At 46.6% G+C, this 14,522-nt stretch overlaps 1 protein-coding gene across 1 annotated transcript in view; it reads right to left on the bottom strand.

Moving 5' to 3' along the window:
- Positions 1-2,233: 2,233 nt before the first annotated feature.
- Positions 2,234-14,522, bottom strand: part of ATP9A (ATPase phospholipid transporting 9A (putative)) — a 174,123-nt gene continuing 161,834 nt past the window's right edge. The window contains exons 24-28 of the mRNA XM_055266582.2: positions 14,130-14,194; positions 12,548-12,656; positions 11,550-11,607; positions 10,557-10,760; positions 2,234-6,801 (exon numbers count right to left, since the gene is read on the bottom strand). Coding sequence (XP_055122557.2) covers positions 6,665-6,801; positions 10,557-10,760; positions 11,550-11,607; positions 12,548-12,656; positions 14,130-14,194 — 573 coding nt within the window. The 3' untranslated portion in view covers positions 2,234-6,664. The remainder of the gene's footprint in view (positions 6,802-10,556; positions 10,761-11,549; positions 11,608-12,547; positions 12,657-14,129; positions 14,195-14,522) is intronic.

Raw genomic sequence — 14,522 nt, 5'->3', positions numbered from 1 at the left:
TAGCAGAGCTATTTCTAGCTTTTAATGATACATTTCACCATCACTTCATGGGTAGTTTTCAGAGGCGCGAAGGCGGGACCGGTTCTGTTATGTAACCCATTTAAAGTAGGAAATTAGCAAGTCCTGAATGAATTCTGTCACTGTGCTCCCACTTCTGGAAAATTTGGAGCGACTACAGTTCTATTTTGAGGTGAGCAAATCCATCATTTATAGACCTCCTCACAAATACCGCAGGGCTTCATGTCACCCTGAAAAGTTTCATAACAAAAACACTAAAAGTACTTGGGGTGTTGGTACATTTCGTCTCAAAACCTTATTAGACTGAACAGTGAATTGGCAAAGCTTCCTACTTGCCAATTATTCAAAAATGCAAATATCCAAGAGCAAATAAATATTCATCTCTCACCCTCCCTGCTCTTTTTTTCCTTTTTTTTTTTTTTTTTTAAACTAAGTCCAGCAAAATATTCTGGTCAACAACATGAAAAGAAACGTCTGTTTTTCACGGAGCCTCTGGCCATGAAATAAATTCTGAAGCTATGAAAGCACCGTCTTGAAACTCAGGGCAGTTGGGCACGTGGGGTCCAGCTGGTTGTGGAAAACAGGAAACAGCAATGTCTTTCAGTCCTCAAGTTCCCCCTAGCGGCTCGGGCGGAGGAGTGTCCGCACATGGACGGAATTTCACTGCAGGCAAATGCAGAGGCTTAAGGTCGTGCAGGGCTAGCACACGTTTAAGGAAAAGCATGGTCCGTCCCTACCTTTACCAGCACATACCTTCCTTTTGCCGCTGTCATGAGAAAACACAACTAAGTTACAATTATCTTTCTAATCTATATACTGAGGATGGTCCTTTCCATTGAGAACCAAAAAGAGGGAACCACACTGCAGCTCACACTGCAGACAGCTACTAATTAACACCATTTGGTATAGTATTTGGTATAGTAGGCGGAGGCATAACTTGCCTCCTGAGACACACGAGCTTGTACCTCTGGGCCCTTTTACAAATACAGACAAATGGTACAGCTGACATGTGCCAATTAAATTAGGGTTTCTCTGGCTGGGCGCAGGGTCTCATGCCTGTAATCCCAGCACTTTGGGAGGCCGAGGCGGGCGGATCACCTGAGGCCTGGAGTTTGAGACCAGCCTGGCCAACATGGTGAAACCCCGTCTCTACTAAAGATACAAAACTTAACTGGGCGTGGTGGCAGGCCCAGCTACTCAGAAGGCTGAGGCAGGAGAATCGCCTGAACCTGGGAGGTGGAGGTTGCAGTGAGCCAAGATTGCACCACTGCATTGCAGCCTGGATAACAGGGCAAGACTCCACCTCAAAAAAAAAATAATTAGGGTTTCTCAATGTTGGCACTTTTGACACTTTGGGCCCTGTCGTGGGGGCCACCCTGTGAATCACAGAGCGTTCAGCAGCATCCCTCGCCTGTGGCACTCCTCTTCCCCGAGTTGTAACAACTGAAAAGGTCTTCATACCGCCACTTGTCCCCCAAGGGACAAAAATCACCCGATTGATTTCAACTACTTCCTACACAAAAGCTTTTTTTTTTTTTTTTTGAGATGGAGTCTTGCTCTGTCGCCCAGGCAGGAGTGCAGTGGCACAATCACGACTCACTGCAGCCTCGACCTCTGAGGCTCAGGTGATTGTTCCGCCTCAGCTTCCCAAGTCGCTGGGGCCACAGGCTTGAACCAGTACACCCAGCTCGTTTTCTTGTATTTTTTGTACATGAGTTTTGCCATGTTACCCAGGCTGGTCTCAAACTCCGGGCTCACGCAATCCTCCTGCCTTGGTCTCTCAAAGCTGGGATTACAGGTGTGAGCCACTGCGCCAGGCCTTAAAATTTTTTCTGCCTAAAACTTAACTGACTGTTCCTAAATGTTCCTAAATGTTCCATCCCTTGATTAAAAAAAAAAAAAAAAAAAGATTCCAGTCATCAAGGACCATGTATAGAAATACAATATGAAGCTTATGGTTTTCATCTTATTTTCCATTTATATCTATCACCTTTTGAAATTCTGACACATCTGGGATGGACAATAGTACAAAATAATAAATAACATGCATTGATTTGGGGTTTTTTTGCCAAAATAAAAATAATTTTTTGAACTGGAGTTTTCTTTACATGAAATAAAGAGAAATAAAGAGAAAATAGGAACATTATAATAAAAAGTCCTCATTTTGACACCAGAATTCATGTTTCTGTACAAATTAAAATAATCCCCCAAGGCAGAACGTACACAAGCTTTATTGGGCAACAGCAACGAGCCACGCTGGCAAACAATGAAAGTAGAGTCGCTCAGAAACACGAAAGATCACATGTGTGTCATCACAGCATCAAGAATTTAAATCATCTGGAAGTTCCTGCTAAATTAAAGCATACTGTGCCAGAGCTCCTCTCTAATCAAAAAACGCTGTCCTGGTGAAAATTTGCAATGAGGATTACAGAGAGGGAGTTCACTAATGAGGAAATCACAGACTCTTACATGAGTTTACAGTTAACCCCACTGCAACAAAATAATAAATTAGCCATAATTTGTTTTTTTGCAAATACCATGCCCCCCACCTGACCCCACAAACACAACAGTCACTGACATGGCCCAGCTATATTAACATACTGCGCCTCAAACCATGCTGTGGCGGAGAAGACAGATTCACGGGTAATGACGCTTTGGCCTGAGAAGATGCTTCGGAGCTCCAGGTGGAGAAGCTGCTCACGCTGCAGGATGCTTTGCAGTTTCATTCAAAAACATATTTTTTTCCAAGAAGAACTGAACATAATTCATGGGAATATTTTAAGTATATATAAGCGGCAAAAAAAAAGCTGTACATTAAAAGAAGGGAGAGAAATAAAATCCGTTTTATTTACAAAGCTCTTTGTATATTTTTTTTAAATGAAAACAAAGCTGGGAGTGATAGAATTTTAATGCAATGAAAACCAAATAATTCTTCAAAAAACTTTAGATGATATCATTCTCTCGCTCTTTCTTACACACACACACACACACACACACACACACACACACCCCACACACTTCAAACATACAGAAAAGGTTAAAGATAAAAATAGCTGATAGGTGTTTAAGTAGGATGGAGCAGAAGAATGTACATGTCCCATTTGCAATTTTGGCAAAGGTTTAAAATGTTGCCCTAAAGGCATGCACGCATGCCCAGCCAACCCCAGTAAAAACAAGACAAAGTACAAAAAGAAAAGTCTGGCAGAGGGTGGGGGAGGCATTAGCATATCAATTTCCAGTGAGCACAAAATTCAAAATACATTAAAAAGTAGCATGGCTTACATTTTCAGCAGAGAAGAAACTGAGGAAATGTTCATAAAGAGACAATGATTTTTAAGATTTACTGTCGCAAAAAAAAAAAAAGGGTTTCACTCCAGGGGAGCGGAACTGGGATGGGAATTTTACAATGCTAGTTCCAGCACGTGGTCTACTGGCCCCAAGGGCTGGAAACGGGAGGTCTGCTCCAACTTTAAGATGCTCCCTGGGATGCCTTCCAAGCAGCTGGAGTTAGTGCCACCTGTCTCACCTGGCACCACAGGCAACACACATGTGCACACGCATGCTTTCAAAATGAGGATCAAAACTGTCCCATATAAGAAATTACTCAAGATGGAGAAATTAGTCTGGTGATTTTCTTAGAGAGAAAAAAAAGAGACAAAAAGGAAGGGGGGCGGGGAAGAAACCAAATAGATCCTGCTGCCCCCTGTCACACAACCATCATCAAAAGACATATGAACAAGAATAAAATAGTAATAGAAGTTCTTACTCTGGCAGAAATAGCTAGTGTTGTCAGAGGGCGCAGGGAGCTGTGAGTTTTGCTTTCAGGAAAAGTGTTCAAACAGTGCTGACTGTGTACCTCAAGGCCCTCTGACCTCAAATTAAATTGGCTGTCAAAGATTTAAGGCCCATGGAGCTCCCAGGTGAGAGTGTCAATGGCGCTTTATGTAAGTTCTTTCCAGATTGATGAACCAAGAAAAAGGTCAACTGAATCCTTACGCTTAAGGTTTGCAAACTCAGGAGAGTTTCTTGTACAGTAACTCTAGTTTCTTGTTTGCTTATTTCTTTGTCTTCCCCACCACAACTAAGATGATCTCCGAGAAGTGCCCAGGCGCCCCCCTGGGGTTCTCTGCTGGGCTTACAGTCCGATTGTGCAGGTAAACATTGCGTCCTCTCACCGGACTGCATCGCGCTGCCTTTGCATCTCCGGTGTTTTGAGAAGCACGGTGTGTGCATTCCTAGGTGCTCCGGGACCGTCCAGTGAATGGCATCAGCCAGCTGCCCACGGATGGGATGGGCCAACGACGTGGTAGTTTGCACTTGAGTTTTGGTCCTTCTCACCCTTGACCGCCTCCGCCCCAGTGCGGCTGAGACAACAGAGTAAAAAGGTTTGTGGAGAACACTGACGAGTACCTTCCACTTCCAGCTATGGCTTCTTCAGCCCCTCCTGGGAGCATTCTCCCTTGAAGATGTCAACCAGCATCTTAAGTGTTGGCTTTAAAAGTCAACTTGTGCACCTCAATCAAAATTGAGAATTAAGGAAAAGGCCAGGGAGACCATCTTCATTCTGCTTCTGCTGGAAACCTCGAAAACTTCCAATGAGGCTCCCACATGCCCTGCCTGCAGGATCCAGCATCCCGAATCTCCTAGCAAAGCCAGGTACAGGGTTTGCAAAGTCTAAATGGGACTATCTTAAGACTTCCCAGCGTTACAGAGCCAGGTTCAGCATCTGCAAACTCTAAACGGGACTATCTTAAGACTTCCCAGTGTTACAGACTGACTTCCAAGAAAACAGAGGCTTAAAAACTTCCAGCACAACTTTCTCCTCCACCTTTGAAAACACAGAAACTCACTCAATGAAGACGTCAGATTTGCTCAATCTTTCTGAAATTTTTGGACAAAGATCCTATCCTTAACTACTCATTCAACACATCTTTTCTGCCGACCTTTTCCCTCTGGCAGAAATGGCTGAATCAGATAGAGAAAAGAATCGTAAGACAAAATAGATGTGGTGTCAACAGCCAATTTATCAGTACCTGCAACGTAAAGTCATTCTAGAACGTTTTAAAAGGGCAACACAAAATACAAAAGCTTATCAAGAGTGTTCCAAAGGCAAGGGACTAACTGATCCTCGTGTCTCCAGCTCTCCAAGAGCAGGAGTTAGTAGGCATCAGAAACCAGGCTGTAATGTACATCTCTGAAGCACACAGAAGTAGCGCCAGGTGGAGGGTTTGAAGGATATGTACTCATCAAGAAGTAAATGCAAATCCAAGATCCCAACCACACTTGGCTCTTAAAGCTCCACCAACTTAACCCTTATGGCATGCATATGTGGCTTCTGCAAGAAGTGACTTGAAAACCCAAGAATGCCTTGCTCTACCACGTCCAGCGACTGCAAACTCCCTTCCTCTGAAACAAGCAGCCACAGCTTTTTAAGACACATGCACGCGTGTAGTCCACCCTGGGAGGGGAGAAATCTTCACCACTGGCTGCCTTTCAGCAAGTTCCCCTTGAAATCTGCCGGCAGTGGAACAGATCCCAGATCCCAAAGCTGCAGCTTGGGCGTCCTCCCACCAGGGGTTCCTTGTTCTGAAAGCTGCCACCAATGTTGTTCTGAAAGATGCCTCTGCCTTTGTGGGGTCATCTTCCATTATGCCTCCTAACAGGAAACAGGCTTCTATGGAAGAGAAGAGTCCCAGCCCCCTGACCTTTCCGCTTTGGTCTTGGAGGATCTGAGTCACATCTGCCATGTTGTCTAAAGAATTAGTTGAGTCTCTTATCACACTGTCGACACATTTAGGGGCCATTCAGTGGCACGTTTCCTGCTAAAACAACTCTGCTGAAAATGTCTGAGGTCGTTCTCAAACAGCCACTGGCTTTGTAATTGTTACCAGGTCCCAATAAAGCGGGATCACACCTCTGAAATTCTTTTACGAGGTGGCAGGTGAAGTTAACTCACGCACTAGGGATGCTGAATCAGATCAAGGATAACGGATTGGATTTAGGACACTCTCTCTCCCTCTCCTCTCATTTACTGGTTACGATCTCAGGAATCCAGTGTAACCTGGATAAGCAGGGCTGGCTGGAGACGATACTGAGCATTTCTGAATGGAGATTATTGGGTGGATAACTTTTTACCAGATGTCACTGTTTTTTCCTCCCAAACCGACACCAAGAGCTTTCTATTTTTCTGACACCTCTTTGTAAGAGCAAGAAAGACATAAAGAGTACATACACATTAGGACTGTTAAAAAAAAAAAAAAAAAAAAAAAAAACATAACACAAGCCTTCTACAACCTTCAGCTACACAGAAACTTTTATCATGTGACAACAAAATTCAAGTCATAAGGAAGCTCGCACAGTGACCCATATAAATCTCCCAGCTGAGCCACCAGCTTTAACTTATTCACATTCACCCAAACATGAAGAAGAGGGGTTCAGATAGGCCCAGATGGGTCTCTTTTAGGACCCTCCCTCCTGTTGATGCAGTGTTAGGACCCTGTTTAGGCGCGGAGCCTCTCTTCCCATTAAAACTGCACGTGTTAGCAATTACTGCAAAATCCACAGGTGGCGGTTAATATAAATGGAACTTGAGCTCTGTCCATCAGGGAAGCGCCGAGACCAGGGCCCCCTCCAGCGAGCGCACAGCCTACGATGTGAGCTTTGAGTAGCTGGGGGGAGAGAACCGTCTTCGCAGGTACTTGAGGACATAGAGGGGGAGGCAGCTGACCAGAGTGATGACGGAGACTTTCCACAAGAATGACAAGGTGGCGATGAAGTACACATCTGCAAGCAAACGGGAAGACAGCAGTGAGCAGGCGGTAATATTCCGGAAGGCGCATGCGGTCCAGAAACAGGGGCCACAACTATCAAAGGGAAAGTCATCTTCCATCACAAACCCACAGCCTCCTGGCATTGGCTCTCTTCCTCCATGGACTGTAAGGGAAGGTGCCATGGCTAACAGCACACAGCGCTGCCAGCTTGATTTTCCTCGCTCTCTTTTCTGTAGCTTCCTGATAGTGAAATGCTACTTTCAACACCCAGGAGAAGAAAACTATGGGGGCCACCAGATGCGGTGGCTCATGCCTTAATCCCAACACTCTGGGAGGCCAAGGTGGGCAGAAGACTTGAACCCAGGAGTTTGAGACCAGCCTGGGCAACACAGCAAAACCCCACCTTTACAAAAAATACAAAAATTAGCCAGGCATGGTGGTGCATGCCTATAGTCCTAGCTATTCAGGAGGCTGAGGTGGGAGGATCATTTGAGCCCGGGGAGCTTGAGGCTGCAGAGCTTGAGACAAGATTGCACCACTGCACTCCACCCTGGGCAACAGAGTAAGACACTGTCTCAAAAAAAAAGAGAAAAAAGAAGGAAAGAAAATTACAGGGGAAGAAAACAGAGATGCTTTTGATTTGGTGTTGTCTAACAGTTGAAGCGTCTAAGTCCCGGCCACTGGCGAGCGGAAAGTGACATTCAAATGCACCCTCTGCTTCCAGTGATGGTCACAGAAAGCCATGGGATGAATCTGGGTCATGGTGCAAAGTGTTCAGACCCCCTTGTCAGACAAAGGCTTAAGCTGACTCTCAGGGCCTCTGATGGAAGGTGGGGGGGCGGGCATACTGCCTTTCCTGCTGCAGGATTATAAACCCGGTTATGAGGTTTTCTTAAGAGAGGAGTGACAATTTGTGGCTTTCAATATAGCAGAAGCCAGAATAAGCCCCTTCCCCACTTTCTGAGCACAGGATGCTGAAATGCAGCTGGCACTGAGGCAGCACCTACTAAGTGCCAGGCCCAAGGCTCAACCCACCCTGTGGTTTTCCTACACCTCTGACCCGGTCCTGTGGTGTGTCCCTATCAAAAACAAGCTGAGCTTCCTGAGCAGGGGCCACATCTCTGTGACCACCTCAGGCCAAGCCTTTGAGCACATAGTAGGTCTCACAAAACGCTTTCTAGAGACTAGTGACGAGGGTGAAACTGCTTTAAAACTCCACTTTTCACAGGGATGCTCCTTTAGTTCCTGCAGCGCACAGTAAATGCTCACAAATCCTTTCTAGAAACCGGGGTCGCAACTGTGAAACCTTTACTTTTCAGGGGATGTTTCTTTTACCTTGACTAAAACCTTTTTTTTTTTTTGAGATGGAGTCTCACTCTGTCACCCAGGCTGGAGTGCAGTGGCACAATCTCGGCTCACTGCAAGCTCCGCCTCCCGGGTTCACGCCATTCTCCTGCCTCAGCCTCTCTGAGTAGCTGGGACTACAGGCGCCCGCCACCACGCCCGGCTAATTTTTTGTATTTTTAGTAAAGACGTGGTTTCACCGTGGTCTCTATCTCCTGACCTCGTGATCCGCCCGCCTCGGCCTCCCAAAGTGCTGGGATTACAAGCGTGAGCCACCGCGCCCAGCCGACTAAAACCTTCTTAAGGAGCTTTGGAAGCTGGCAAAAGAGCCGCGATCAAAGATGCTTCCAGGGTAAGGTCGAGTTTCTCTGCCTTTTTCTCGTTATTGCCCCTTAAGGAACACTTTTAGACTTTTCTTCTTCTCCTAATCGACCACCTCCATGAAATGTTAATGTCACAGGTATACTGTGTATCTGTTTATAATATTATATATACATCTCCTTTATATGTAAAAGATTAGGGTTTGTTCACACCCCACCAAAGACCAATGTTTGTTCCCCAGGTGGTGGGGGCCACATCACCCCCACTGAGAAAGCCTGGGGCAAAGGAGCAAGGGATGGGCCATTGCTAGAGAGCCTGGGCCCTGCAGGCTTCCCATGGAGGATGGGGTGTGAGGGGATCGTCATAACTGAAAGTTTCCCCCAGAGAAAGTCTATCTGCAATCTTGAACACACATGAGTTTCTTAGCAGAGAAGCAGCCTCCGGGCCCTGCTCCCTCAGCTGATAAAGGAGAAACAGTATCACTCTGAGGGTTTTTTGTTTAAATAACACAGACAGAAAAGTAAATGCTTCTACTGAGGAGGAAAGAGGTGTGAAGAGGGCTGTCTGCTGCACCAGCTAACCTTTGAGGATGACCCCTGGCCCTGAGGTTCCAAAGCCATGCGGCTTGAGTTTGCTCCGTGTGGGGGAAACCAAGATTAGAGTTCAGAATCTATCCACAGCACAACACAGAAAATGCTGGGTCATCTGAACAGTGCCCGTGATGCAAGTTCTAGTTGAACTAGAAACAGGTTTCTAGACAGGAATTAAAGCCCGTGTCAGCACCCGATGGGGTCCGTAGCACAGCATGGGGTCATCTTGGTGGCCCTGCAGGGACTTGTGGCTCAATCAATTGGGAAGAAATTAACTGATATGGCAAAGCAAGTGAGGTCAGCATGGAAGAGTGATGAAGCCAGGCTTGTCCATCTAGAGACAGTGGCTGATGCTGGACAAGCCCAAGAGTACCTGGAATCACTACTGAGGTCAGAGACATCTGCCGCCACCCCACCTTAGGATGCAGCCGACACTCCCCCATCTCTACATTCCCATAACATTTTTTATTATTTATTTATTTATTTATTTATTTAGAAATGGAGTCTTACTCTGTTGCCCAGGCTGGAGTGCAGTGGCGTGATCTCAGCGCACTGCAACCTTTGCCTCCCCGGTTCAGGCGATTCTTCTGCCTCAGCCACCCAAGTAGCTGGGACTACAGGTGTGTGCCATCACGCCCTGCTGATTTTTGTATTTTTAGTAGAGATGGGGTTTCACCATGTTGGCCAGACCGGTCTCAAACTCCTGACCTCGTGATCCACCCGCCTCAGCCTCCCAAAGTGCTGGGATTACAGGTGTGAACCACCGTGCCCGGCCTCCATAACATTTTTTATTTGGGGTGTGCCTGGGCGTCTGCACCTCACCCCGTTTTTCTCTCTTGGTAACTTTGATCACATCTGATACTCCTGTGCTCACACTCACTTATGTGTGTTTATCGTGTGTTCTCAACGAGAAGGGCAGCTCCCTGGCGAGCCCGTCCACCTCACCTGCCACCATAATCCTGGCACACGGTAGGTGCTCCCACGTCTACGGAATTGGCGAGTACCTTCAGCACTTGGTTTGCTGTGCGGAGCAGCAGATTTTATTCTGAGATCCCTGGAGTCCCTCAGGAGCTCTATCAGGACACAGCAGCAAGGCAGAGCTGCATGGGCAAAGTTCTGGGGCTCGGCACCTCCCAGCACTGCCACTTTACCATCACAAGTCCCCTTTTACCAGCTTCATAGGTTGAACTTCAGATTAAGATTTCATGGGAACAAAAAGATTTTGTGGCCCAAAAAAGGCGATAGAGCAAGACTCCGACTCAGAAGAAAAGAAAAACACTGTCTACTGCAATCACGCCCTCTGTCCTCAATTTCACACCCTGAAGCACAACTACCACCTGTCCCTGGAGAACACCTGGAAGAAAACGCGGACAGCTGACAGGGAAGGACTGCTGGAGGAGGAAGAGCCCAGGCCGAACACTGGGAGACCCCCTTCCCCCATACGGCAGTGAGAGACCTCTGGGCCAGATTCACTGGGGGTGACGGACGGGGTTTAAGCATTCAGGGGTCTTACCGATGAACTCGTGTAAGAACACCAGGGAGGCGATGTAGCAGGCCAGGCTGAGCAGCTCGGCCACTGTCATGAGCCAGTGCCAGGTCTGGATGGTCAGCGCCACCATGAGCAGCTCGGTGAGGATCAGCGAGGTGAAGGAGATGGCCACGATGTGCACGAACTCCGACTCAAACAGCAGCAGCGCCCCGTACATGATGGTGCTCCCTGCAAACGCCAGAGAAGAGTGTTCCCCTCACCCTCCCTGCGAAAGCCGTGCCCTGCTCACCTACACCTGGCTCCTTTCCGCATTTTTCATTTAGACATTTTTCATTTAGACATTTCATTTAGACCTCCACTGCCCAGGGTCTCACTCTGTTTCTATATATTATAAAAAATACATTTTATAAGTATATAAAATCTATTATGTGTACTGCAAAACATACATAAAAATAGAAATACTAAACAAGAGAATTCTGGGCATGGTGGCTTTGCCCTGTGTCTCAAAAATATATAAATAAATAAATATATATATATATATATGTAAATTTAAGAGAGTTAGAAAAAGTAAATACAAACAGAAGTTTTGCTATTTTCTTCTTATATTCCAATAGGTCATCTTACAAAGCCTCCACAGTCTGGGAGACCCCCTCTGGAGGCCACTGAGGTAAACATGTTTTTCCAAAACTACGACTTGACCTGACTCTCAGAAAAGGTTTCAGAACATCCCAGAAAGCATCCACTTTTTGCCTCGTGAGTGGAGCAGCCCCGCAGGCTTTGATTACTGTCCGCTGCCTTCCTCTGGCTTCACTACCTCATTTCTCACACAGCAGCACTGCGCATGTCTGATGTTCAAGTCCTTATACAGGGTGAGCATGCTCTCCCCTGGGTCCCACTGCCACCCTCCTTCCTGCTATTTCAGATTCGTTTCTTCTCTTCTTGTTCTACAGGCAAGAAGGGGACACCCTGAGTCAGTGCCAGAGCATAAGACAAACAGGTGTCTCCACTCATCCTTACCTTGATAGATGCTAATCAAAACCCATATTAAGAATGTCTTGTAGGACAACGGCCGTCCCTGAATGAGAGACAGAGAAAGGTTAGAGCCGGTTTCGTGGGGGGCTCACGCAGCATGCCATCAGCATTCATGTTATTCTCCCGCTAACTAGATAAGGCAACCCATCTGTCTTCAAAAAAGTGGTTCACACACATCTGAACACATTGGAGGAATTATTTCTTTAAAAAAAAGAACTGGCCAGGTGCGGTGGCTCACACCTGTAATCCCAGCACTTTGGAAGGCTGAAGCAAGTGGATCACTTGAGGTCAGGAGTTCGAGACCAGCCTGGCCAACATGGTGAAACCTCTTTACTAAAAATACAAAAATTAGCCAGGCATGGTGGTGCACACCTGTAATCCCAGCTACTTGGGAGGCTGAAGCAGGAGAATCGCTTGAACCCAGGAGATGGACATCGTACGTTGTAGTGAGCCGAGATCGAGCCACTACTCTCCAGCCTGGGTGACAGAGTGCGAATTAGTCTCAAAAAAAAAAAAAAAAAAAAAAGAATTAACATTAAAATTAACATTAAATGGGAATAAATCTTCCCTTGGGTAAAAAACCCTTGAAGACAAATAAAATTATACACATGCCTAGGCACACGCCACCACACACACTTTTTGGAAGTGTACACAAGAACATCTCTGGGAGCAAACGTAAGTTGCAGCTGCAAAGTGGAACTGTCACGGACTTTTTGAAAGTCGTGAGTTGGTTTGTTTTCAGTTTATCTATTACTGTACTCTTTCACGTTCTTTATACCAGTGAATATATTACTGCTTTAAGAAAAAATGTAAACTCCCACACCTTCCCCCCAAAAGTAAGAAAGCTACCAGTTCAAGTGTGTTCAAATCAGAAATGGAGGGTCTGTGTGAAATAAATTCAAAGAAACAAAGCAGGGAGGGAGGGAAGGAAGGGCAAAGGAAAGGAGGACGGGAGGAAGGAAGGACTGAGAAGCTAACAGAACCTTGAGAAGATCCTTGTAGAGCTCAGGATACAGCATGGCAACTTCCGATTTGACATCTTTGTCCAGGACCAGAGAAAACACAGGAAACATGGTGTAAATTGTGGAGTACCTGGGAGAGAAAACCACCATCAGTAAGACCTGGCTGACGCAATAGGAGCTATGTGCTGTGCCAGCCTCCAGCACCCAAGTCCCAACCATGCCTCTAACAAATATTTACTGCTTGTCTATCATGCTCCAGGGCTGGCTGTAAGCACCAGAAACCCAAGAGGAAAAATGGACAAAAATGTCTGCCTTTAAGAGCTTTCATCCTGGTCAGCAAGTCAATAAACAAATAACTTAGGTAAACTCTATGTATGTTAGAGAAGTGCTAAAGAGAAAAATATAATGGGGTAGAGGAAATAAGACATACGTGTGTGTGTGTGTGTGTGTGTGAGTGTGTGTGTAGGGGGTGATGGTACAATTTTAGAGGCTGAGGAACAGAACATTTGAGTGAACACCCATAAAAGGTGAGGGCCAGCCAAGCCAATCCCAGGAGGAAGAGCATTCCAGGGAGAAGGAACCACCAGTGCAAAGGCACTGAGGCGGGAGTGGCTGTCATGTCTGAAGAACAGCCATAAGGCCAGTGGGGCTGGGGCTGAGGGTGACGGAAGAGGAAATGAGGACCCACGGGGAAGATGGGACCAGACCACGGAAGGTCGCACGGCGCACGGCTCAGGGAACCCCTGACTATATTCTGTAATGTTCTTGTACTCTTCCAGAACCCGACAAAAGACAGCCCGCTTTTCCAGTTAGAAGCAGGCAGAATTCTAGTGCCTCCTCTCAGGCTGAACTCCTCAGCCAACACAGTAGGATGGAAAGCGGACTCTGTGAGACTCTCCAGAGCGCAGCTGACCTTCCTGCGCCCTCCGTCTCCTCATAACCAGGAGTGGCCTCAGCTGCGTGTGTTTCTATCTAGGGCACTCGGTAACCAAACTCCACCTACCTGGGTGATTCAGAGACTGAGCACATTCTCTGAAAAGGTCAGAAGGATCATCCTGAAGTTCCAGGTCAGTAATGGGGGTGGGTTTGCGGGCTGCAAAGGCCCAAGTGACACCATCTCTGTCACTGTGGCACAGCAGTCAAGCTCTGTTACTTGCACATCCCCAAGGCAGTGGACTCTGGCCCTCCTTGGAGCTCCAAAGATGGGACTTCTACTGGGCTCAGTTCAGGCCAGGAGGGCATTTTTCAGATCCCCCACCCCTTTTTATTAAGACCCCAGTGAAATCACCAAGTCTGCAAACCTTCCACCTTGCTCTCCTCAATCAACTGATAACCCTGGAGTATTTTTTCAAGACCAGGTACAAATGGCAAAGTGCAACACACCACACACATCTCCAACTCCACTTCCTCCATCTGGTTAAGGGCTTAACAGCTCAAAAAATTCAAGGAGGTTCTAAACCATGGTGCTGTGCCTGCATTCGCTGGGCCTGGGAATCCAATGTGGCTTGGGAACCCAAGAATTTTTCCACCATGTTTCTTCTCTCTGCTGCTGCATTTGAAGAAGGTTTTGTAAACAATTAATTCCTTGGCAGGATTTCCTTACCCAATGATGAGGAATCCTTGATAGAGAGGGACGGAGGCAAAGTAAAACACGGAGGAAAAGACAGCCTGTGCCAAGGAGAGAGGAGGATGTCACCAAAAGTCATGACAAAATCCCTTACATTTACAGAATAAAAATAACACCTGATACTTACATAACACTCACCCACGCCGGCATTGCTGTAAGGTACTTTACATGGATTTGCTCATTTCATTCTCACAACATCAACAACCCTACGAAGTAGGTACGATTCTCATCATCCTCATTATGCAAAGCAGAAAGTGAGGCACAGAGAGGGTACGTGGCTTGCCCAAGCCCACACAGTTCCTAAGCGGCAAATCTAGGAATCATTCCCGGGTGGGGTGATGTATTACAGCTCCAGGGTCTACTCAGCCT

The sequence above is a fragment of the Symphalangus syndactylus genome, chromosome 24 (genome assembly GCF_028878055.3).
Source record: "Symphalangus syndactylus isolate Jambi chromosome 24, NHGRI_mSymSyn1-v2.1_pri, whole genome shotgun sequence".
Lineage (NCBI taxonomy): Eukaryota > Metazoa > Chordata > Mammalia > Primates > Hylobatidae > Symphalangus > Symphalangus syndactylus.
Note: the sequence above shows the minus strand (reverse complement) of the source record. Positions and strands in the feature narration are given on the sequence as shown.